Source organism: Dendropsophus ebraccatus, chromosome 1, assembly GCF_027789765.1.
Source record: "Dendropsophus ebraccatus isolate aDenEbr1 chromosome 1, aDenEbr1.pat, whole genome shotgun sequence".
Classification (NCBI taxonomy): domain Eukaryota; kingdom Metazoa; phylum Chordata; class Amphibia; order Anura; family Hylidae; genus Dendropsophus; species Dendropsophus ebraccatus.
Window position 1 is genome coordinate 218,288,098 of NC_091454.1, and position 27,224 is coordinate 218,315,321.

General features: G+C 42.7%; 1 protein-coding gene and 1 long non-coding RNA gene across 2 annotated transcripts; both read right to left on the reverse strand.

Annotated features, from left to right (window-relative positions):
* Positions 1-3,438: 3,438 nt before the first annotated feature.
* On the reverse strand, positions 3,439-11,525 carry LOC138769847 (mucin-3A-like). Its single transcript, XM_069948553.1, has 9 exons — positions 11,353-11,525; positions 10,282-10,317; positions 8,636-8,737; positions 8,343-8,431; positions 8,206-8,258; positions 7,507-7,655; positions 7,022-7,078; positions 6,237-6,405; positions 3,439-4,628 (listed from the first exon to the last, which is right to left on the reverse strand). Exons 1-9 carry the CDS (start codon positions 11,405-11,407, stop codon positions 4,469-4,471), a joined length of 870 nt encoding a protein of 289 aa, XP_069804654.1. The 5' UTR covers positions 11,408-11,525; the 3' UTR covers positions 3,439-4,468.
* Positions 11,526-23,753: 12,228 nt separating this feature from the next.
* LOC138800791 (uncharacterized) lies at positions 23,754-27,187 on the reverse strand. The gene is made up of 3 exons (XR_011364527.1): positions 26,943-27,187; positions 24,487-24,588; positions 23,754-23,839 (listed from the first exon to the last, which is right to left on the reverse strand). It is a non-coding gene; the product is annotated as an uncharacterized lncRNA (long non-coding RNA).
* Positions 27,188-27,224: the final 37 nt, after the last annotated feature.

Below are 27,224 nucleotides of genomic sequence, written 5' to 3' on the forward strand. Positions count from 1 at the left end.
CCCCTGGGGTTAGGGTTATTCCCCCCTGGGGTTAGGGTTATTCCCCCCTGGGGTTAGGGTTATTCCCCCTGGGGTTAGGGTTATTCCCCCCTGGGGTTAGGGTTATTCCCCCCTGGGGTTAGGGTTATTCCCCCTGGGGTTAGGGTTATTCCCCCCTGGGGTTAGGGTTATTCCCCCCTGGGGTTAGGGTTATTTCCCCCTGGGGTTAGGGTTATACCCCCTGGGGTTAGGGTTATTCCCACTGGGGTTAGGGTATTCCCCCCTGGGGTTAGGGTTATCCCCCCCTGGGGTTAGGGTTATTCCCCCCCAGCAAGTAATCGGATGCAGCTGTCAATGCGGCGATCGGACCGTGCCCGCTAATAGCTGCAGTCTCGGGCTACATGCGGCACCCGGGACCGCGGCAGTTCAGAGCGCCCGCACTGAACTCCCTTACCGACCACAGGGCGTAAATATACGCCCACGGTCGTTAAGAGGTTAAACCACTGTGGTTCCTATGGAGCCTGGTGCTCCCGATTTCCTCCGGACGGAGATTCAGAGAGGCAGAACCGACCATTCCGAGCTCTGCCATTCACTCACAGTCGCATTTTAGGCCTCCAGACTGTAAGATGCTGGGACGCGATCCTCACATCACTGCATCTCCCTTGGGATCCTGTCTCTGTTAGTTATTGGTATATTGGAGAGCATAGAGGACATTATTACTATATGGGGCACAGGGTGCATCATTACTGTATGGGGGCACAGGGGGAGCATTATTACTATATGGGGCACAGGGGGCATTATTACTGTATGGGGAACAGGGGGCATCATTACTATATGGAGACAGGGGGCATTATTACTACATGGGGCACAGGGGCATTATTACTATATGGGGCACAGGGGGGGCATTATTACTGTATGAAGACACAGGGGGCATTATTACTATATGGGGCACAGGGGGCATTATTACTGTATGGGGAACAGGGGGCATCATTACTATATGGAGACACAGGGGGCATTATTACTACATGGGGCACAGGGGGCATTATTACTATATGGGGCACAAGGGGGGCATTATTACTGTATGAAGACACAGGGGGCATTATTACTATATGGGGCACAGGGGGAATTGTTGCTATATGGGCGCAGGGGGCATTATTACTGTATGGAACACAGGGGGCATCATTACTGTATGGAGGCACAGGGGGAATTATTACTATATGGGGCACAGCGGGCATTATTACTGTATGAAGACACAGGGAGCATTATTACTATATGGGGTACAGGGGGCATTATTACTGTATGGGGCACGGGACCTGATTTTCATATGAGGGCACACCATGGGGCACAATTGATGCAAGGGGGCTCTGCAGGCTTTAATATTGCTGTACAGTATTGCTGATAGGGGCACAGGGGGTGTTGTTTCTGTGGAAATATGGGGGGGGCATTTTTTATCTATAGGGTTATTCTTTGGGGACTCAGGGGGCATTATTACCGCATCGGCGGACAGAGAGATGCAAAGGTAGATGCTGTACAAATTCTTAGGGGGTAGTGCTAACATGCCTTGAGGCACATGCCCCATTTCTTATTAGATTCTAGCAAGGCCCCAGCCCTGAGAACATAGGGATCAGGTAGTCAAAATCTAAAATGCCCTATCCTTCTTTCCCCTGACAATCATCTGTCGGAGACAGTCAGGAGGTCACCATACACATCAGAGGGTCAGCCAGTCCTGACGAAGTTGGACGGAAAAAGATGGATTCGGCTGACCCTTAAAGGGGTTGTGTGGGTGTGGGTGGAGCAGGAGATGGCTCAATCCTTCTGCTCCTAGACACTCACTCGTTGTATTTCCATATCTCAGCAGTATGCCATCTCAGACAGGAGAGGGTCAGTGTATATCCCAATTATTGCAGACGGGAAGGTATACTTCCGAAATGTAAAACTACAGGAAGTGAAATGCCAAGGCCAAGAGATCCCTGCATAACCCCTTTTACATGTGTGGTTAGTTTTAAACTTAAAGAAGTATTCCTATTAGAGATGAGCGAACCGGGTTGGGGTTCGAGTCCATCCGAACCCGATCGTTCGGCATTTGATTAGCGGTGGCTCTAAGGTTGTCTGGAAAACATGGATACAGCCAATGACTATATCCATGTTTCCACATAGCCTTAGGGCTTTATCCAAGTTCAGCAGCCACCGCTAATCAAATGCCGAAAGTTCGGGTTCGGATGGACTCGAGCATGCTCCAGGTTCGCTCATCTCTAATTCCTATCCATGCATAGGGGATAAGAAGCTGATTTCTAAGGGTCTGGCCGCTGATAATCCCAAGATCCGGAAATCATCCTTGTAGTGAGTGGAGCGCTCTCTCATTCTCTGTGAGGTACAGAAGGTTTCTGAGCGCTGACCTCAGAAACGTCTGGTGGCCCCAAAACGTTTAAACCCCAACTGATCCGGAGAAGTATGGAAGCTATAGTATGGAAGCTATAGAAGCTGGGAGAAGTATGTGCTTAGCGTGTTCTCTCATGGCTCTGTGTCACACGACCTGAGGAGCTGGTAATGTAAGTCTGCTGATCAGTCATGGTCCAGCACATGTGGGTTTTTTTTTTTGGCAGGTATACTTTAAGATGAATACATCTAGAACAGTAGATGATGGAGATTATGACCCAGGTTGATCTGATAGTGTTGAATGCAAACTGGCACTGAGGATTCCATTTTCTACAACATGCCATGGTTGTATCACTGCTTCTAGACGTGGTAACAGTGCAGTCATAAGAATACCCAGAAACCATCACATATTCTTGGTCAGAATTAGCCATTAAAAGAAGGGTAGCCATTTTTGATTGTTGGATTGGTATTAATGAACCTTCTGTACTCCAAAAAGATTCTGATCCTAGTTGGTGTCACTTCTAATTTGTATCCCGCCAATTACACCACAAACCAAAAAGTTTCTATTGGAGGCAAATGTTATCTGGAGAAACGGCAGACACTGAAACTGGACTTTAAATTATGATCACCAGCATCATCATTTGGATGGCTATAAAAATGATTGTCAATAATATAGCCAAACCCATTGTGCCAAGAAATGAAGTTCCCCCGATATTCCGACCCTGATTGAGTTGACTATGAGCCTGGTGTCGGCTGGTTTGTTGGCAGATCATTGTGAAGATGCTCTATGGAGATCTGGTAATTGTCAGCCATTGGTGTATACTGGAATTGTGGTAACGTTCATGGAATCATTTCGAGAAATTCTTCTTCTTTCTTCTTCTTTTTCCTCAAGGAAGCAGTGATATGATTGTAAGTCAGCTATTGTTGGTGTATATTTTACCATAACTGGCCCAATAAGATTATTTCAAGCTTTGGGTTGCCAATGGCCATGTCTCACCCCATGTGGTCAAACATGGTATTACATCAGATATTTTTAAGAAAACCATTGACAGTTTATGTAAAAATCAGACGTGAAGTATCTGCTGTAGGCAAAATATACATTTATTTATAAGAAAATATTTACAAATACAACTTAAATATCATATATGAATATAATATATATATATGTGCAATTATCAACCTGCGATATGAGATCCCACCATTGTGTCACTTCTGGTTCCATTGTAGCCAGCTAACGTATAAGACCTACTGTAATAGATCATCTGCCTTTTACGAGGTGAATAATATATTTAATATATTCATCTAAGATGGGCTCCACCTATGGTCTAACCCTTTAAACACGTCTTTATTTCACTACAATATGAATAGGTGAGCCTCCATGAGCTGACCATAGTATCTGGATGATAACTTGGCACATGCTTTCTCTACCACCAATATACAGCCCATGGTATGCCAGGTGGTATTGGTTGATATCAATGCAACAACCTTCACTGGTAAGAACCCTACTCTTCATCTAACGCTCTTGTGTAGTATGGGGGATTGGTCCTTTCTCTATCTTAGCTAACCTGGTTACCGTCAGGGCTTCTTTGGGATTCCTTGATATGATGGAGCATAAAACAACAGGTACAACCTGGGGGGGCCAAGGCCGAGTAATACAACGTTGTTATATAGATGATAGCCCTCGATAAATTATACAATGATACTTCAAGATGGAACTAATCCACTGCTATTCCTTTAATTCCCTGTAATCTGTTGTTGACAGGATCAGATGTGAACTAGATAATCTAATCTTCTGGATTATGGAAAAGTCATAGAAAGAGATATATTTTAGATGGGAGATCCCCCATTGGTCGTGCTCTTGAAGGTTCTAGGTTTGAATGTCCGATCACAGATATTTCCCACTCTTTCTACATACCATCTTAATTTTCTATTTTTATCAACTTTTTATGTTCATTATAAATCATATTTATCCTCCGTCTTCTCTGTTGACCTTCCAAGGGGTAATCCAGCACAATTTAAGTGACTCTGGTGTCTGGAGAACCTGTTCTACCATCTTTATAAACTCATCCACTGTGGCAGCCGGGAGAAGGTGCAATGTGTCCAAAGTTCTGACTTAGTGGTAACGTTTCTTCCTGTAGAGGAATATTCCTAGTACAATACCGAGGATCACTAAAAGTCCAATGGAAGCTCCCACACCCCCATACAATGCAGCTATTGCCACAGCTCCTCCACATCCGGAGTACGTGTACAGGTAGATGTCCGTTCTTGGGCAACTAGAAGACAAGATGTCAAAATTTTAATCACAGTACAAGAAAAATACAAAAAACTGACATTCATGGAAGCTTTATAGATGGTTATTCCCATTGAGAGGAGGTTTGGTGTAGTAAAAGTGATGATGCTGATTCAAAGAAAGGGTGGCTTTGATCTACACTTTGATACAACCCATTTTGATAAACTTCTCTTGCCCTCAGATTGCCTGCATTGCACCCGCCCAATGTGCCTGCTTCCAGTGCCACTAGAGTGCAAACATAATGTACCGTTACATTGCCTGCATTACGTTCCCACTAGAGAGCCGCCAGTAGATGCCCCAGAGCACCTACCTTGTCTTAGCAGCCTATAGCTCTAGAGGGCCTAAGAGTAAACCAGTAACATTCCTTTAACAGTTTGCGGCAGCCCCCTTTGAGTTTAAGGTATCTCTTAGAGATTCTATCTTAAATGCCTCCAAGTGCCTCCATTAGATCAACCAGGATGCCCCTTACAGTTCTTGTCTAAGTTGTCCTTCAAAGTACCTGCTTTAGGTACCAGCTAAAGTTAATTCCTTAGTGTCTAAAAGTAAGCTACTAAGATTCCACTAATAGTGTCTGTAAGTCATAGCTGCCCCATAGTGTTGCTGCTTCTGATGCCCCATTGAATGCCTACCTTAACAACCCCCATATTTTTCTTTAGCTGCCCCCTTAGGTGTTAAGTCTACAGTATGTGCCCAAAAATACTTGACTTGATGTATTCAATTGGTGCCCTACAAAATCCTTAAAGAGTGTGTTTCCACTCAGAAGCTCAGAGGTCCTGTTCGATGAGCCCTAAAGTACATGCCTAAGGTGCTTTCTTAGAGTTCCTAGAGTTCTTATAACTTATGACCCCCAAAGCACCTACCACAGAAATGTCCCCTTACAGTGCCCACCATGTTCTTTATTCGGTCATCAGTATACAAAGTAGCTTAAGAACTTGCTTTGAAGTGCCACCTGCTTCAAATCAATGTATGACCCTTAAAGGGACTTGGTTAGGGATTATTTGCAAAGTCAGAATCTCCTCCAAAAGAGGAAGAATGAACCCATGTGTAGACAGCTGTTCCTGGTTCTTGTCCCTTGTCGTTATACAGCTGGCTGGCTGGGGAGAGGCTATCAACTTATGACTAAGGGAGTGCCTCTTCTCGAGGAGACCATCAAACTGACATATGGATTCTTACAAGTTCTTGGAGGCTTGTGAGACACCATACACTAGTTACTGTAGTTGGTCTCCTCAAGGAGGCACATTAGTCCTTTGGCCCACTGTAATCTGTATGAGTAGTTTTGAGGACATTTGACCACACAGACCTATGGATTTCTCTGCTATCATGGTAAGGTAAAGCTATGGTAGAGATGAAGCTCCATGGCACAGTATCTGTTCAATCATCATCACCACATTTCAACCATATATTGGTTCTATACCCGTTAATACGCAGACTTCTTGCTGTATACGCAGTGATCTTGCTGTAGATGTATTGTCACAGATACTGGCTTATTGGATATGGCCTGCACCTGCAATAAATGTTTCTCTTGGGTTTCCTTTGAGGTGGTGAGGGGTCGGTTGTTGGTTTCTATGTTCTGGTGGTTTCTTCTACTTACAAGCACTGAGGTCCTTCTTGCTGTATCTGGCAGTTGCCATCATTACAGTCCAGTCTTCTAGGTGATCCGGGAACACAGACCGACACACAGGACAATATGTCAGAACGGTCCGGAACCACCGGATCAAAGTACTGCAAATATTGGGAAGCAATGACTTCTGCACATTTGTCTGAGGAGGGAAGAGGAAAACGGAGGATCCATGGATGAGACGGGACCACAGACAAGTTCTATACATATCACTAATAGTAAGAAAATGGAATTACTTCTAGATAGATAGATAGATAGATAGATAGATAGATAGATAGATAGGAGATAGATAGATAGATAGATAGATAGATAGGAGATAGATAGATAGATAGATAGATAGATAGATAGATAGATAGATAGGAGATAGATAGATAGATAGGAGATAGATAGATAGATAGATAGATAGATAGGAGATAGATAGATAGATAGATAGGAGATAGATAATAGATAGATAGGAGATAGATAGATAGATAGATAGATAGATAGATAGATAGATAGATAGATAGGAGATAGATAGATAGGAGATAGATAGATAGATAGATAGATAGATAGATAGATAGATAGGAGATAGATAGGAGATAGATAGATAGGAGATAGATAATAGATAGATAGGAGATAGATAGATAGATAGATAGATAGATAGATAGATAGATAGATAGGAGATAGATAGATAGATAGGAGATAGATAGATAATAGATAGATAGATAGGAGATAGATAGATAGATAGATAGGAGATAGATAGATAATAGACAGATTACCGTGTTTGCTGGGAGGACGGGTAGCTTTGGCAGTGATGGTACTCTTAATACACAGCTCTTTGAAAATGGAAAAAAAAAGCATTAGGACAGCTGTTACCCATAACCCACCAGTTGTTGTTTGCCCTATTAATTCTATTACACCGTAGTTTCTGTGGGGCCCTCAGGATCCCGTCCTCTGGTGGGCTCGGGGCTCTCGGCTTCTGGCTACACTTTTGCGAACAGAGACCACAATTTAAAAAAAAAAAAAAAAGACCCTTCAACTCTTTTAGGTCTCGGGGGAGAATGCCCCTCCAGGGGTGCAGAGGGAACAGTCCTACCCAGGAGGTCCCTAGTATTATACCTGGCATATGGTGGTGGCGGGGGTTCTGTATACTGTGTCTGTGTCCTGGGAGAACATTCTGGTAGCAGGAAGCGGACAGTATAACAGGTTGCAGTTCCTGTTACTGCCGATTAGAAGGGAGCACCGGAGTCCATGTGATACTTACTGCCAGTTGTACACACTTTACTGTTGAGAGCGGCCACCACGGCTTGGTAGAGTTCTTCATATTGATCGGACACTTCACGTGTATTATTATATTGTATTTTAAAAAACACATTATTTTGGCGGGTTGCCTCAGTGTTATTACTTCCTTCCCTTTAAATAACACAAAGAAATTTAGAGTCATTATCATTACCGCAATGTCATCTATAGAGACTATTACTTCTATGGTGGCTCTTACCCCGGGGTCTCCGCCACTGTGACCAACAACCCACCTGCTATCATAGCTATCTATTTACATATCAATGTGAGGACATTTAGGCTTCATTACTGGAGGAAATCACCTGCCCAAATCACCAAGCCCATTTTGGACAGGGTGTACATAAACCTCCCCTCTTTGTGGGCCAGATCCTGAGATTGTCCTATCATATTTTATCTATCTATCTATCTATCTATCTATCTCCTATCTATCTATCTATCTATCTATCTATCTATCTATCTATCTAACCATCCATCCATCCATCATCTATCCATCTATCTATCTATCTATCTATCTATCCATCTATCTATCTATCTATCTATCTATCTATCTATCTATCTATCTATCTTTCTATCTATCTATCCATCGTCTATCCCATATTAGTCATTAGGCAGAGTACAATGTAATATAGGTCACCATTTACATATATAATATTTCTCCACTCACTTAGTTTCTGTGACTTCATGCCGTCCATTTATTCCCTGGAGTACGCTTTCCATCTGTACAAAAGGAAAGAAGGAAAACTTGGAGGATGATTCTTACTCTAAATCCCTACAATATCATTTACCTGTTGGGCGACTTACCAGCTCATCATATGTTGCATTGAAATCATTTTGGTCACCGGTGTAAATGACCGTAAACCCAACTTCCATTTTGGCTTCAAAATCTTTTCCTAAACAGAAAAACAGTGGCATGAGATGGCATGTAGTAATACAACCATTGGCATATAACTACCACAACTATCGGCATAGAATGGCACATACAGTACATAGGAATGGAAAACCACAACTACTGACACAGCATGGCACATCTATCAGCAAGGAACGACACAGCCATCTACTTGGACTGGAACAACCATTGGCACGGGGCGTCTTACCTATGTCAATGTTCTCTCTAATGGTTTGACACTGAGCTCCCGAGGTAAAGGCCGGACAAAGACATTTTAATCCATCTGAGACCCCACCATTCAGACATTTCACTAAAAACAGAGGCAAGACAAGAATACATTTAATACCAGAACCTCAAAAGGGAAAGAAAAGGGCGGCCATGTTAACAGATGTTGTCTAGTGCTCAACATTCACTTATAATATGGACCCTCTACAATGAACCCTTTATGGACTCTCTATTGACCCTCTACAAAGGTCTTGTGGTGAATTCTTGATATAGAATTCGACTAGCTCACCAGAGAATAAGAGGAACCAAAGGTGGGCTTAAGCTTTGACTCAGGACCCTCAAGATCCAGCAGAAGACAACCCCATAGGAGCCAACTTTTTACCCCTAGAGTCTATTTCTTACAGCATGATCACAAATACTCTAGTAGATCTTCATGATGATATTTTCTCTGTTTCAATTATAGCAAAGATTATAACGTGTTTCATGGTTGACATGTTCATATCCCTTCACAATCATCTCCTCTGGTGGAGCCAAGGAACCGAAGACCCAACGCTGGTCTGTCACTTATATGGCAAGGTTCAGATTGACCACTATAGGACCACTAATCCTCTACTAGGCCAAAAAATTGTTATGCTGAATATTGGGTAGACCCCCACATTGGGTCTTCTAATCTTCAGCTTCTTTAAGTGCCTGGTCATAGACTTCAGATCACTGTCTACCATACCTAATAATGGGCTATACCATAAAGGAAAGGGGCAATTTCCTATATTTTAGTACCCCACTTATCCCTAGACCACAATGTTACTTCTCAATGTCACCTAAGATTGTCGGTTATGGTAGTTATGGTGTCCAACCAGCCCCACCCCTATTTATTCCAAGACTGAGGACACATCCCTTCTACCCTTTACAGACACAGCAACCAGGTAGAGTATTTAGAAGGGCAATAGACTATTTAAAGTCCATGTAGGTACATGTTGTAGTTTCTACCAGGTGGACAATGGGGCCATTTTCATGGTATGGATCACAGATTGGACTCCCATTAAGGAAATCATGATGGTATAACCTCCGTAGTGGAAAATACCATTAACAAGAGTTGAGCCATGTGAACATTCCCTTCTTAGAAAATTATTTATAGAAGTCATCAGAAGAAGATCCATTTGGACTCCATTATCTGTACAGAGGCCCCTACAGGAGGGATGTGGTATTGCATGGCTCCCATAAAATGAGTGAATGAGCCTATATTAAGGGAATAATACTATGGTGGGATCCACTCATTATAGTCACTCTAAATGATGTCCATATGCCTTAAGGTTATCAAATGTATTCAGCGCTCTAATTCTAGATATTCCCTATATATACTAGAAGTAATAAAACCTTAAACATCCCAAATGATCGTAGAGTCTGATAGAATATCAGAATATCAGTACGTGTGACCCTTTGCCCCACGTTTCAAAGTGAAAGGATGTCTCTGACGTCAAAGGACGACTATCGTGCCGTGAATATTGATGTTTATTACGGCCCATAGAAAATAATACAGATAGCAGGGTAACTGAGTAACAGAGGTCGTCGAAGAGCAATATAATACAAAACAAGGATACAGTCATATACATGAGAGGGAGGAGGACTTACATGGGGGAGCCGCCGTGGCCGCAGATACTTTAATTACTGAAAAACAAACAAACGGGAAGAGTCACGGAGACTGGAGACGTAAAGCAAGTGTCATGGTCCGAAACCAAACCTTTACCAATATGTGATAATAATAATAATAATAATAATAATAATAATAATATTTATTATGTGTTCGTAATTGGAAACCATAAGTGTGTAATACCCCATAGCAGTGCCCGCGTGACCACCACCATGAGGATCTCGAGGCTACTGGTGAGCATACCCCTCATCAATGACCCAGCGAAACTTTCATTCTGTCATCTACAAGACACCGTTATACAAGGAGGGCGCTAAATAAACAAATATACCATGAAAGCAGATCCGACAACAGCAGCTTGATGACAGTTTCCATGTCGATTAAAAAAAGAACAATTATACGCTACTCAAAGTAAAAAAGTGAAAAAATATGATGCAAAAATATAGTGAAAAAGTCACATGGAGACATATTGTAAAGGGGTCAGCGGAGATATGTTATGGGGTAAGGACCCAGTATTCAATGAAAGGGCTATACAAACACATGTAAGATTAAAGTAAACCTGAGGTCAGTATATATATATATATATATATATATATATATATATATATATATATACAGTATATTGTAGCCAATATGAGTCAGAGGCATAAATGGCTTATAGGGTACGGACCCAGTCAAACCTTCATTGTGCTAACTGGAAGACAGTGAACACTGGAGATGAGCAAATCTCGAGAATGTTTGGATTTGTCAGAGCCCGAGCATGCCACATTTCATTACTGGTGGCTGGAGAAGTTGGATACAGCCCTAGGGAGTCCTGGAAAACATGGATACAGCCTATATGGCCTATGAGTGTATCCATGTTTTCCAGGCAGTATTAGGGCTGCATCAAACTTCGTTGATCAAATGCCGCACAGTCGGTTTTGGATGCGCCAAAACGTGCTCGAGATTTGCTCATCTCTAGTGAACTAACGTAATAAGAAAGCAGATGAAGACCTGAGGTCTGCATACATAGTATATATATGTATTGTTTATACATTATTATAAGACGTACTTACCTGATAGGAGGACCAAGAGTTTGATCATCATGGAGGGGACTTCAGGACTCTTCATGACTTCAGTCAGCGACTAGAGAAAGTTAATGCTGCCAGTAAGAGGTTGGGATCTTATGATGGATGTCAGAAGTCTTAAAGGAAGATGAATCTTCTATCTTATCAGGGAAAGGCGTCATTGATGTATGGCTTTATTGCTTTTCCGTAACACCTCCGTGTTTACTCCACATGGGAAGGTCAAGATCCACCATGAGATTGTTAATCCAGATGTAATTTCAGTTATTCATTACTTAATACAGCGTGCGGAGTCCAACCCGGATATACATGCATGCAGTGGAGATATAGGAAAGTGTACCATTCTAGTGGGGTTCCCCCATGGGGGATGTAGGGGTGCAGCAGTTGCACCTGGGAAATAAAGTCTGGAAATTAAAAATGTTCCCTCTGTTTCTGGAATGATCCCAGCTGGTCACAAGGCAACAGAACTGTACTTTCCCTATAGCAGTTTCCTTTACCATGCTCAGATACCCCCAGGACTTACAGTAAAGCTAAATTATATAACAATCAGACAGTTATTAGAACAACTGTATGAAAGCAGGTATCAATGCAAGCAAATAACAACCCCAATAGGAACGTATCGATAGATGACATCAACTGAATGATGTTGGGACAGATGATGGCACAATGACATGATGAAGATGGCCATAGAAAATGGAAGTAGATGGAAGAACAGAAAAAAGTGACCTTAACTGGCTATCCCTGGATCTTTCCCTAGATCTATCCCTGAAAGCTGACATCACCACTGACCCTCCCAGTCCCTGTGAATATTCGTGATAACACCCTAATCTGTAAAACTGATCCATTAATCGAAGACAAATAGGAACAAAAGTACAAAAAGTGACCTTAACTGGCTATCCCTGGATCTTTCCCTAGAACTTTCCCAGAACATCATTTACCACTGACCCTCCGAGTCCCTGCAAATATTCCCTAATCTGTAAAACTGACCCATGAGGACGACTCTAGGACCCAGAGACAAAAAACAAGGCTGAGTAGAACTAAGGCGATAAGGAAGAAACATTAAAGAAATCATAGCAACCTCAGATAAAGGAACAAGGACTACAAAAGAATGATCCAAGGAGCATACTTAGAGTAGAACTAGAGCATACGCTATAATCCACACTATACTGCAAAAGTAAGGGATGTTTTAAGCATTACTGTTGCTTAGAAAACATTTGAAACCTACGAGTTCAAACCCCCACCAATCGCTAAATGCTTTACTCCCTGGCTTCCTGCTCAATCCATCTCTTGTGAAAGAGGGTTCTGTAGTAAGTCTATGAAGTCTTTCACTTGCAAAGAGTCCAGACCCCAAAAGATTAAAAATCTTTGATGTGTCTGTGTGACGACTTTTTTAAAGTGACAATAATGCTTCAAAGAGAGGCTGACCAATTTAAGTGTTAGAAACAGGACGGCCATTATGGTCCTGGTAACAACCGACCACGGTCCACTCTTCTATCATAATCTAGGAAGACTAGATATGGCTGATCAGTTACATCCTTCTCAGGACAAAAATATTTGGCTTATCGAGACATTAGAGTTTTTTCAGAACAAGGACTCCCTTTTTCTTCCCAATAACCAGTCCCACTTAGGGTTTAGGGTTTAAGGATTTATTCACATTGCACAAACATTATACACAATCTTGATTCAGTCTATCACAAATGACATAAAAAAAATCATCCTAAGGGTGCGTTCACACCTAACGCATCCGCAGCTTATTTTTCCGTGGAAATCCGCAGGTCTGGTAGTGCAGATTTCAACCTGCGAGAAATCCGCGTATGTGTGCGTTTTGCGGTTTTTCCGCAGCAAGTTTATCGCAACTGAAATGTCCGTTTAAAATGTCTCTCATTCTAAATGGACATTTCAGTTGCGATAAACTTGCTGCAGAAAAACCGCAAAACGCACACATACGCGGATTTCTCGCAGGTTGAAATCTGCACTACCAGACCTGCGGATTTCTGCGGAAAAATAAGCTGCGGATGCGGTAGGTGTGAACGCACCCTTAAGGGCCTAAGAATAAACACACGGCCAGCCCTATAGGTTAGATCTGGAGCCTTGCTGAAAAGGTGGGAGGATTTGGCTACAGAAAGTCTATTGCAATTTATGTGAATATTAGTGGATGATTCCAATCCTCTACTCTACTCCTGGCTGATCCTGGGGCTGCTCGTCGTTCAGATTATCGTTAAATCGTTCGAATCTAAACGATAATCGTTCGGTTGAAATGCAGTTAACGATTAACGACCGAACGAGAAATCGTTGATCGCTTTATAAGACCTGGACCTATATTTATCGTTGCTCGTTCGCAAAACGTTCACATTGAATAAGACATCGTTCAGTCGTTCGCAATAGATACGAACGCAATAGCGAATAAATAGCGAAGAAAAACGATTGCAATTACGATCATAAGTAACGATTATCGTTCCATGGAAATGAGTAAACGTTTTCAGGTCTTTCGCAATAGTGGTCATTTGAGATCGTTAATCGTTAACGATTATGCAAACGATAATCGTCCTTTGGAATAGGGCCCTAATGCCCCTATTCCACAGGTCGTTTAGAGGAGCAAACGATCGCTCTTAGCGCTCGTTTGCTCCTTGTTCCCCGCTCGCTGCCGCCGCTATTCAACGCGGCTGCAGCGAGCGGGTGAGTGCGGGAGGGGGCGGCGGAGATCTGCGGGGGGGCTGCCCGGGGGATCGCTGATCGTCCGGGCAGCCCATAGGATATAGCAGCGTCTGCTGCCGATGCTCCTATTCAACGGAGCGGCGGCAGCAGATCGCTGCTATATCAGTCGCTTGTTTTTCAACATGTTGAAAAACAAGCGACTGCAACGATCAGCCGACATGAACGATGTCGGCTGATCGTTGCACTCTATTCCACCGGACGATTATCGGCCGAATACAAACGGTAATCGTTCCGTGGAATAGGGCCTTTAGTGTCTTCTGGCATCTTATTCCTCCTTCTTATAGGGCCTTTTTTTTCTCCACCTGCTACTGCAGTCTGTTAATCTAGAGCCACCTGCACCTATTTAACCCTTAGAGGACTGGGCCAATTTGCATTTTTGCACTTCTGTTTTTTTTCCTCCTTGTGCTTAAAAGGCCATAGCAGTTGTATTTTTTCACCTAGAAACCCACATGAGCCCTTATTTTTTGCGTCACTAATTGTAATTTGCAATGACAGGCTGAATTTTTGCATAAAGTACACTGCAAAACCAGGAAAAAAAATTCAATGTGTGGTGAAATTGATTTAAAAAAATGAGTTTTTTTTATTGGGGGGTATTTGCTTTTACACCATTCACCCTGGGGTAAAATTGACTTGTTTTATATATTCGTCAAGTCGTTACGATTACAACGATATGTAACATGTATAACTTTCATTGTATCTGATGGGCTGTAAAAAATTCAAACCATTGTTAACAAATATATGTTCCTTAAAATCGCTCCATTCCCAGGCTTATAGCGCTTTTATCCTTTGGTCTATGGGGCTGTGTCATTTTTTGCGTCATGATGTTTTCTTTCTATCGGTACCTTGATTGCGCATATGCGACTTTTTGATCGCTTTTTATTACAATTTTTCTGGATGTGATGCAACCAAAAATGCGCAATTTTGCACTCTGATCCTCTGCCTGTCTGACCACAATTCCTGTCTTGTCCCGGGTACTGCGCTGACTCTCCTGCTGACTCTTTGGCCTGCTGACCATGTATACTAGGCCTTTTCCCCATATACTCTGTCTGGTCCTTGGGGGCCAGCTGCTGCTCACACTGGGACCACACTTGTGAAGTGACCTGGTGCCCTCTAGCCATGGTTGTCCAGCGTCCACACCTGGAACGGGACCTAGAGGGCAGTTAGACTCCACTCCCAAATTGGGTGAGTAGCACAGAGGGTCCACACTCGCTGTCCATAACACTAGATGGATTAAACAAACTAGTTCTCTCACATAAAGAACATCCAGACTTCACCGAGAAGGAAATAGAGCTATATAACAACGTAGATCGGTTCAAAACCCTAATTAAGGAACGTTAACTTAAAAGACTGAACAGATTTTTAGGCAAAATCGTCTACAACCATCTGGACTCCATTCAGAAAGAACCATCCCCCAAGATATTGACACATCCGACTCTGAGACCTATATAAAAAAAATCAGACTCATACCACATGGATGAGAAGGAGAGATCAAGACAGGAACCAACTGGGATACAGATTGACCAGAACAAATAAAGACAGTATAAAGGGCAACCATAAACACTCTAGGGGGAAGGAGAAGTGGCCTCCACCCTACGAGCAGGCGTAAATCATGATACAAATCCACACCTGCTGAAAGGAGGTGTAAACATGTTGCGTCGGGAGCAGGGCCAGACAGGTTTCTGTGTGCGCCTCCTAGGGCCTTCCTCTGGATCAACACAGTAGGGTTTCTCTAGGTTGAACCTAATGGACTCTTGTCTTCTTTCTTTTTTTTTTTACTGTAATTTTTATTAGATTTTTATGGATAGAAATACGAACAAAAACAAGTAAAGCCATAAGACAGATGGCCACAAAGCATAACATATACAAAAGCGAGACCTCTGGGGGAGGTAGCCTGACATCGAAGTAAGAGAGAAGAATGAGTTCAATGCCCCCAAGAGGGCTCGCTCATGAATCATCTAAATATGGTAACTAAAACAAGTGTGAGCAGCCTTGGAGTCAACAGAAGTGCAGTATGGCTGGCTATGTCATTTGCAAACAACAGAAAAGAGGTAGAAGAAAAGAACAGGGTGAGAAGGGATCCAGAGTGAATCCACAAGAAGAGGACAGACAAGACAAACCTAAGCGGGGGGAGATGAATGGAAGGGGGGGATAGGGAAGCGGAATTCTGTATAATTGCCGATGACATGTCACAGATCATAGACCAATAAGGTTTAATGCCTGGACAGACCCAGAAGATATGGTAAATCGACCCAGTTCCTCCCAGGCAACGCCAACACAGGGGGGAAATGGAAGCGTTCAATTTGTTCAGTAATTCAGGAGTGTGATACCAGTGCATCAGCAATTTATACTGGGTTTCTTTATAGGCGGTACAAATGGACGATTTAGCTGCCCTTTCCCATATGATCCCCCAGCATTCTGGGGAGATGGTCTTAGCTAAAGTAGTCTCCCACTTTACCATATATTTGTCACGGGTCGGAGTATCGTCTACAGGCGAGCCCAGTATTTTATAAATATCCGAGATCAATCCCTGCACATTCGAGCCAGCTCGTGATAATTGCTCAAATGCCGTAGGCTTGGACACCGTGGTGGACCCCAACAGGGTAGTCATAAAATGACGTAATTGCAAATAAGTGAATTGCTTTGTCAGAGGGAGTCTATACTTCTCGCGGAGGTCTGCAAAAGGCAGCAAAGTGCGAGTAAGTGGGTTAACTAGACTCTTGTCTTCTTTCAACCTCACTAACTATATTACTATGTAGTAAATCCACCGGGGGAGGGGCCTATTTTAGGACCGGCATAGTCGTATGCCGGTCTTCATAAATGTCCCCCACAGAGTGTCACATGGGCACCAGTACCCTCTAAGGGAGACACATCACCACAAGTACCACCATCAGCTTTAACCTCTATACCCTGCAACCTTACCCGTCTCATCATCATTTCCTTTTTTAGGTGAGAGCTACTGAGTTACTGAAAGAGTACACGATAACCTATGGGGTCGGGGGACATAAATCTATCAGTAGAATCACAGGATAATTACATTACAAATCTGTTACCTGAAAATGAGAAAACCTTGATAGGTAAAGGGCTATCATTCTAGAGTAGAAAACCGTTAAACAAAAATGATGGTTTGCTTACTTAATTTGTCGGTTGTGGCAGGTTATGAAGGACACACCCATGACACACCCACAGCGCGCCCACTATGCAGTTTTTGGACAAAAATTATGGGTTTGTTGGCTTTTTGGAGAAATTATGTTGCACACCTTTAGTAAATATTTCGGAACACCAAACCCAAAGGGAAAATGGAGAAAAACCTGATAATTTACACGTTAGTAAATCAGCCCCAGTGTCTCTCAGAGAAAGATATACATGTGTAGTACACCTAAAGCAAAAAAATTGCCACCACCTCAATATCAAATGCTGGGTGTAGTTCTACATACAAAAGAAACCACAATATAACAAAAAAAAAAAAGCTGTACAGTATGTCATTGAATGGACGCACTATACAGAATTAATTATAAGGAATAAATCTTTATTATACAACACAGAAATGAAACATTAGTTATAATGATAATAATAATAATTGTACAAAGCTGCCATAACAATTTAAAAATAGTAAAAAAAAAAAAACTGCACAAGCAGACCAATGGTAGGATGCCATGGGTGGATTTAAGCTCATCCATTGGGCAGCATTATTTCCTTTTGTAGACGAGTACTCCTAAGGTAACACTGATGATCACCAGCAGTGCAATGGACGCCCCCACACCCCCATACAATGCAGCTTTCGGTACAGCTCCCCCACACCCAGAGTACGTGTACACGTAGACGTCCGTTCTTGGGCAACTGCAAGACAAGATGTGAAAATGTTATTCACGATACAAGAAAAACGTCTGACAATCATAGAAGATGGTTAATTCCTTCAAGAGGAAGTTTGATGTAGTAAAAGTGATGAGGCCAATTCTTTAACTTATCGTACACATGAAGAAAAAGGCCTTGACACTTTGACCAGTTCGTCTTGGTTCACTGGACGGACCACCTATGGTGAGAATGGATGTGCCTTGTTTTACGAGTAAAAGGAGTGACAGAGGACATACTCAACTGCTGCTCCATTCACTTCCTATGGTCCTGATGGATATAGCTGAGCACAACTCAGCTACCTTCATCAATCCCATAGTGAGCAACTGGAGCAGGGGTCAAGCATGCATGCCAATGTTCCATTTACTCGGAGGACAAGGAAACACTATTGTTGTGATCAGTGCAGAAGCGCTTAAAGAATATGTTGCCACTCAGACCCTCCGTGGTCCTGTTTGATGTGTTCCCTGAAGTACATGCCTAAGTGCTTCAAGAGTTCCTAGAACATATGACTCCTAAAGCGCCTACTACAGTGACCGCCATGTTCTTCATTCGGTCATCAGTTTGTGCAGTCTTTAAAGAACGCAAAGTAGCTCAAGAACTTGCTGTACAGTGCCCCCTGCTTCAAATCAATGGATGACCCTTAGAAAGCCTTTAGACATGAGAAGGGACTATTTGCCAAGCCAGAACCACCTCCAAAAGAGCAAGAATGAACCCATGTGTAGTAGATACTTGTTTTGCGTTTTTGCCCCTTGTGAGCACAGAACAGGGTGCCGGCTGGCTGAGGAGAGGCTATCAACACATGACAAGGGATGCATCATGCCTCTTTGAGGAGACCACCAAGTTCTTGGAGGATTGCTTGGCTTGTAAGACATCATATACAAACAAGGTGGTTTCCTTAAGGAGACACATTGCTCCTCTTGTCTGTAAAAGTAGTTTTGGGGACATTTGACCATACAGTCCCATGTATTTCATTGCTATCATGGTAGAGGTAAAGCTATGGTAGAGATGGAGCCTGTATGGCACAGTATCTGTGCAATCCTCTTCTCAGCGTTTTGACCATATATTGTTTCTATACGTAGTAATACATAGACTTTACTACTCTGTTTCTCTTTTCAGTCATATTGCTGTAAAAGATGAATTGTTCTAGATACTGGTTTATTGGATATGGCCTGCACCTGCAATAAATGTTTCTCTTGGGTTTCCTTTGAGGTGGTGAGGGGTCGGTTGTTGGTTTCTATGTTCTGGTGTTTTCTTCTACTTACTAGCACTGAGGTCCTTCTTGCTGTATCTGGCAGTTGCCATCATTACAGTCCAGTCTTCTAGGTGATCCGGGAACACAGACCGACACACAGGACAATATGTCAGAACGGTCCGGAACCACCGGATCAAAGTACTGCAAATATTGGGAAGCGATGACTTCTGCACATTTGTCTGAGGAGGGAAGAGGAAAACACAGCAATGGAAATGCTTCTAGATAGATAGATAATAGATAGATAGATAGATATGTGGTGACCCCCAGAGGTGTTGTGTCAGAGGATCGGCCAGTCACTTGCTAGATGGTAGTGTGTGACGCTACCATACAGCCGGACCTTAGGATGTTATTCCATAACGCCAGTCCCGGTTGGGCACACAGGTGTGATGGCACGCCTGCTTTTATTTTGTAAGGCCGGTTGTACCCTTTTCCCCTGTTGACAGTGTCCTGCCGGGCTGCTAAGGGGTTCCTTTGGGATGATACCATGGTTGGCACGGTTGGTGTAGTGACCCTCCCGGACTATTGAAACTGCCACCCACAGAAAGGGGAAGTGTCCCAAGGCTATAGTGTATTCTGTGTTGGTGCGAGATGAAGAATCACAAAGCCATTTTCACATAAATAAGCTTGTTTTAACTTGAGAGGTACTTGTGTGCAGCAAGTTCTACAGCTTTGACTTGACAGTACACATTTCTCTTGATAAAGCACTTGAAAATACACTCGATAATACTTGTGGATCTAGATCTGTTATAGGAAGGTAGTAAGGAGAATAGTCGTGCCTACTGAGTGTTGTGATATACGAGAAGCAGAGTAGCAGAGAGAAGGATGTCGTGAGAGTCCCAACCCAAGTAGTACTTTGCTCTGCCGGGATGTTGGAGGATGAGGTAGAAGACTTAGAAATACTTAGACGAAGAAAATCCTTGTGCCTGTGTATTGACCTTTGGGTCTTCACACCACCTTATGCCCTCTAGATTTGGCTGAACCGCCCTTGGGGGTGACCCAAGGCCCAGACCTTGTTACCTGGAGTAAGCAGAATGTTGAGGGTTCCCTGCTGACAACCGCGCTGCGAGATAGAGTTCCTAGGATTTGCGCAACTTTGCTCTATCCCGATCAGTTCCTAGCTTACTGCTGTCTGTGGATACTGTCCTGCTCTGTGACTCTCCTAGTCCACGGCGAGGGTTGAGGTTGTCTCTGACTTGTCCTCTCCAGAAAGGGGTTTAACACTGCATAGTGTTGTGTAGCATTTCTGAGAAGGAAACTTTTAGCGGTGTCTGATGTACTACCCATATGAGGTTCTAAGTAGGCGACCTGGCAGAGGGCCCGGGGCCCAGGGAGGATCACTGAAGAGAGCTGTCTAGCTTGTGTCCTTCCTCTACAATGTCCAACACGAAAGACCTTCACACTCCCTCTACCCATGTGACTTCCTTCCTCACTGTCACTAACGTGCGCTGTGAGTGGGTGAAGAGTGCAATAGAAGAAGTAAAGAGAGGTGATAGGACAGAAGAAAACAAGATTCCCATAGGTTCACAGATCCATGTGACACACAAACAAACAATAACCCTTTACACACTTCAGCTGTGCAGCATCTGAACACATACTTCTATAACAGCGACATCTAGTGGTGAAACTTTATAACTACTTTCATCACCAAACAAGTACAATAAGTATAGGATTTTGCGAAGGGTGTATATAATAGTAACACCCATGGTAGGACACCATAGATAGATAGATAGATAAATAGATAGATAGATAGATAGATAGATAGATAGATAGATAGACAGACAGACAGACAGACAGACAGATAGATAGATAGATATGAGATGTACAGATTACCATGTTTGCTGGGAGGACGGATAGCTGTGGTGGTGATGGAACCCTTAATACACAGAGCTTCTAAGATAAAAAAAGAAACAAGAATGAGTACAGTAACACATACTGTAGCCTATAAATCCCAGTAAACTATGGTTTCTATGGTTTCTATGGGGACTTTTAGGGGCATGGTGCAGATAGCAGTTACACCCAGGCCCTGTTGCCTAAAGGCCTCCAAGGACCACCAGTATTAGACCTGACACATGGGGTGGGTTGTGGCTGTTACAGATTCTGACCTCCAGATTCATACAGATTCATACACACACACAGTGCGGGTGGCTGGTCTCTGCTGTCAGGGTTAATGGGAGTGGTAGCCTGGCAGTCTATCAGGAGCTCTGGGGCATTGGGGCAATCACTGGCATTCCAGTGTGACATTGGCAAGACATTTAAAGGGAACCTGTCACCCCCCGTGCCGGGGTGACAGGCTCCCGACCCCCCGCTACAGCCCCCTATACTCACCTGATCCTGCCGGGTCCCGCTTCTGGATCCGGTCGGGTCACGGAGATATCAGCCGCTGCAGCCCGGCGCACGCGCTGAGAGATGAGTCCAACGCTCATAGAGAATGACGGAGCGCTGGACTGTCCAGTCATTCTCTATGAACGTTGGACTCATCTCTCTCGCCGGGCTGCAGCTGCTGATATCAGCAGCTGACCGGATCCAGAAGCGGGACCCGGTGGGATTAGGTGAGTATAGGGGGCTGTAGCGGGGGGTCAGGAGCCTGTCACCCCGGCACGGGGGGGTGACAGGTTCCCTTTAAAGGACTACTCTGGTGAAAATCTTTTTCTTTCAAATCAACTGGTTTCAGAAAGTTATATAGATTTGTAATTTACTTCTATTTAAAAATCTCCAGTCTTCCAATACTTATCAGCTGCTGTATGTCCTGCAGTACGTGGTTTATTCTCTCCAGTCTGACACAGTGCTCTCTGCTGCCACCTCTGTCCATGTCAGGGACTGTCCAGAGCAGGAAAGGTTTTCTATGAGGATTTGCTACTACTTTGCGCAGTTCCTGTTACTGATCTGTTGCTGTGTTTTACAGATTACCCTCTGGTTCTGATTTGTGGGGCATTCATTATCGGTGGTCACTGACCTTTCCCCCTGTGACAGTCCCAGCCCCAGCAGTGTAGGGAGTCCATGTGATACTTACCACCAGTTGTACACTTTTTACTGTTGAGAGCGGCCACCACTGCTTGGTAGATTTCCTCATATTGATCGGACACTTCACGTTTATTATTATATTTTATTTTAAAAAACACATTATTTTGGACGGTCGCCTCATTATTGCCGTGTCTTTAAATAAAACAAAGAAAGTGGATTCATTATTATTACCGCTTCAGCAATGTCAATTACTATAGAGACTACTACTTCTATGGTGGCTCTTACCCCAGGGTCTCCGCCACTGTGACCGAAAACCCACCTGCTATCATAGCTATCGATAGGTTGGAGATCTTTCCACCTAAACAGCAAAGATTGAATGCAGCACTCGAACATATGAGTTGGTGCCAAGCAGTGTGCCCGTTTATGACCTTAGGGGGGATAGTGATCCAGGAATAGAATCATTGCAGCACCCTGGTCCATTGTATCAAACTTCCATCTATCCATCTATCTATCTATCTCCTATCTATCTATCTATCTATCTATCTATCTATCTCCTATCTATCTATCTATCTATCTCCTATCTATCTCCTATCTATCTATCTATCTATCTATCTATCTATCTATCTATCTATCTATCTATTATCTATCTATCTATCTTATCTCCCATCTATCTATCTATTATCTATCTATCTATCTATCTCCTATCTATCTATCTATCTTATCTCCCATCTATCTATCTATCTATCTATCTATCTATCTATCTATCTCCTATCTATCTATCTATCTATCTATCTATCTATCTATCTATCTATCTATCTATCTCCTATCTATCTATCTATCTCCTATCTATCTATCTCCTATCTATCTATCTCCTATCTATTATCTATCTATCTCCTATCTATCTCCTATCTATCTATCTATCTATCTATCTCCTATCTATCTATCTATCTATCTATCTATCTATCTTATCTCCCATCTATCTATCTCCTATCTCTCTATCTATCTCTCTATCTATCTCCTATCTATCTATCTATCTATCTATCTATCTATCTATCTATCTATCTATCTATCTATCTATCTCCTATCTATCTATCTCCTATCTATCTATCTATCTATCTATCTATCATCTATCTATCTATCTATCTATCTCCTATCTATCTATCTATCTATCTATCTATCTCCTATCTATCTATCTATCTATCTATCTATCTATCTATCTCCTATCTCTCTATCTATCTCTCTATCTATCTATCTATCTCCTATCTATCTATCTATCTATCTATCTATCTATCTCCTATCTATCTATCTATCTATCTATCATCTATCCATCGTCTATCCTACATTAGTCATTCAGCTGAGTACAATATATTATAGACCACTATATATATATATATATATATATATATATATATATATATATATATATATATACACACACACAATGTATAACTTTTCTCCACTCACTTTGTTTCTGTAATTTCATACCGCCCATTTATTCCCCGGAGTACATTGCTCATCTGTAGAGTAAAGAAGGAAAAAAGAGAGAAGCTTAGAGGATGGATTCCTACTCCAAATCCCCATCATATAGTTTACCAGGTGGGCGACTTACCATCTCATCATACAAAATAGCGAAAGCTTCTGCGTTATTGATTACGTAAGTGACGGTAAACCCGGCTTCCATCTTGGCTTCAAGATCGCGTCCTAAACAGAAACATAGTGATATGGTAAGGCAGGACTTTGGCATAGAGTAATACAACTAACAGTAACGAATGACACAACTACCTGCATGGAGTAACATAACTAATAGCATGGAGTAACACAGCTAATAGCATGGAGTAACACAATTTATAGCATGGAGTAACATAATGGAATAACACAGCTATTGCCATGTGGTAGCACAACTATCAGCTTGGGGTGACACAACTATTAGTATGTGATAACACAACTATCGGCATGGAATAACACAACTGTCAGCACAGAATAATACTATTGGCTTGAGATAACACAACTATTAACGTGATAGCACAACTATTGTCATGCAATAACTTCACTATCGGCATGGAATAACAATTATCAGTGTGGAATAACAATATCGGCTTGAGATAACACAACTATTAACGTGATAACACAACTATTGTCATGCACGAACTTCACTATCAGCATGGAATAACAACTATCAGCAAGGAATAACACAACTATTGGCTTGAGATGACACAGCTATTAACGTGATAGCACAACTATTGTCATGCAATAAAATCACTTTCGGAATGGAGTAACAACTATCGGCATTGAATTATAACTATCACCATTGAATAACACAACTATTGGCATGGAATAAAGAATCTTACCTATGTCAATGCTCTCTCTGATGGTTTGACACTGAGCTCCCAAGGTAAAGGCCGGACAAAGACATTTTAATCCATCTGAGACCCCACCATTCAGACATTTCACTAAAAACAGAGGCAAGACAAGAATAAATTCAACACCAGGACCTCAAAAAGGGAATGAAAAGTACATAGAAGACATTGATACAGGGCGGTCATGTTAATGGATAGTCTACTGGACTTCAATGTCTAGTGCTTAACATTCACATATAATATGGACTCTGTGCAGAGGTTTTTTGTTGAATTCTGGATATACAGTAGGTCTCGACTGGTTTACCGGAGTACAAGAGGAACCAAAGGTGGGCTTAGGCTCAGACTCAGGATCCTGAAGATCCAGCAGAAGACAACCCCATCTGAAGCCAATCATTTACAGGATCACAAATACTCTAATAGCTCTTAATGGTGATACATTCTCTTATTCAATGATAGCAAAGATTACAGTGGAATTCATGGTGGACATGTCCATGTCACTTCAAAATCATCTCCTCTGGTGGAGCCAAGGAATCCAAGACCAACAATGGTATAGGTTCAGGTTGACTTATTGTTTCTATAGGACCATGTATCCTCTGCTAGGCCAAAAAATGTTATGCAGAATATTGGGTAGACCCCCACATTTCGTAAGGGTATTCTAATCTTCAGCTGTGTTAATTGCTAGGTCTTAGGCTTCGGGTCACCACAACACTTTCTACCATCCCCAACGACGGGATATACCATTTCCTGTTTTAGAAACCCACTGACCCCAAGATCTCCAAGATAGGCCATAATTGTCCGATATAGAGTCCAACCATTGCAAGACCCATCGATCCCAAGACACAAGCAGATCCTTCTCTGCTATTCTTTACAGACACAACAACCAGATGGAGTATCTGGATGTGCAATATTTTTTTCAAGTAAGTAGGTCCATGTTGTAGTTTCTACTAGGTAGACAATGAAGTGATCCTCATGATGTGGTTCATAGATTGGACTCCCATCAATCAAACCATGGTGGAATAACCTCAATGGTGGAAAATAAAACTATGAGGGTAGACCCATGTGGACATCATTGGGGGAAGCTCCTTTTTTACTCGATTATATCTACAGAGGCCACTACAGGAGAAATGCGGTATTGCATGACTTCTAGAGATGAGCGAACCTGGAGCATGCTCGAGTCCATCCGAACCCAAACTTTCGGCATTTGATTAGCGGTGGCTGCTGAACTTGGATAAAGCCCTAAGGCTATGTGGAAAACATGGATATAGTCATTGGCTGTATCTATGTTTTCCAGACAACCTTAGAGCTTTATCCAAGTTCTGCAGCCCCCCTCTAATCAAATACCAATCGTTCGGGTTCGGATCGACTCGAACCCGAACCCGGTTCGCTCATCTCTGAATTGGCTTCATTTGGACTCTATTATCCCTCCAGTGGCCACTACAGGAGAGATGCGGTATTGCATGGCTCCTTTTGGACTCCTTTATCTCTACAGAGGCCACTACAGGAGAGATGCGGTATTGCAGGGCTCCATTTGGACTCCTTTATCTTTACAGAGGCCACTACAGGAGAGATGCGGTATTGCATGGCTCCTTTTGGACTCCTTTATCTCTACAGAGGCCACTACAGGAGAGATGCGGTATTGCATGGCTCCTTTTGGACTCCTTTATCTCTACAGAGGCCACTACAGGAGAGATGCGGTATTGCAGGGCTCCATTTGGACTCCTTTATCTCTACAGAGGCCACTACAGGAGAGATGCGGTATTGCAGGGCTCCTTTTGGACTCCTTTATCTCTACAGAGGCCACTACAGGAGAGATGCGGTATTGCAGGGCTCCATTTGGACTCCTTTATCTCTACAGAGGCCACTACAGGAGAGATGCAGTATTGCATGGCTCCTTTTGGACTCCTTTATCTCTACAGAGGCCACTACAGGAGAGATGTGGTATTGCATGGCTCCTTTTGGACTCCTTTATCTCTACAGAGACCACTACAGGAGAGATGCAGTATTGCATGGCTCCTTTTGGACTCCTTTATCTCTACAGAGGCCACTACAGGAGAGATGCGGTATTGCATGGCTCCATTTGGACTCCTTTATCTCTACAGAGGCCACTACAGGAGAGATGTGGTATTGCATGGCTCCTTTTGGACTCCTTTATCTCTACAGAGACCACTACAGGAGAGATGCAGTATTGCATGGCTCCTTTTGGACTCCTTTATCTCTACAGAGGCCACTACAGGAGAGATGCGGTATTACATGGCTCCCATAGTGAACGACCTTATAATAACAGAATCAGACTAGGTTGAGATTCCCAGCAAGGGTTTATTACAGTTCATAAATAATAACGCAGACATCAGGTTATCAGAGTTACAGAGATTAGTTAAGGTTAAATAGAATAGAATACAAAATATACAAAAGTGAAGTGATATACATTAGAAGGAGGAGGTACTTACATGGGGGAGTCACATTTGCTGCCGTCACTTTAATTACTAAAAATAACATAAGAGGGGAGAAGTCATGGAGAGTCGAGCATAGCGATAGATTGTGTTATGATACAAAATCAAACTTCCATCTATATGTGGAAACTGTGAGCGTGTAATACACCGTAACACTGCCCGTGTGACCACCATGATGAGTGTCCTGAGGCTACTGGTGAGCATAGTCCTCATCCGTCAAAAAGCGGCTAATAACTCTCATTCTGTTAACTACAAGCCGCTAAATAAACAAATATAACA

Bases quoted from the DNA above. Each gene is read 5' to 3' on its own strand.
- LOC138769847 (XM_069948553.1), bottom strand. From the start codon at position 11,407: ATGAAGAGTCCTGAAGTCCCCTCCATGATGATCAAACTCTTGGTCCTC. The intron at 8,432-8,635 runs GTAAGACGCCCC...TTTTCTGTTTAG, and splicing joins TAGAGAGAACATTGACATAG to GAAAAGATTTTGAAGCCAAA. The intron at 6,406-7,021 runs GTAATCTGTCTA...TTCCCTCCTCAG, and splicing joins CCGTCCTCCCAGCAAACACG to ACAAATGTGCAGAAGTCATT.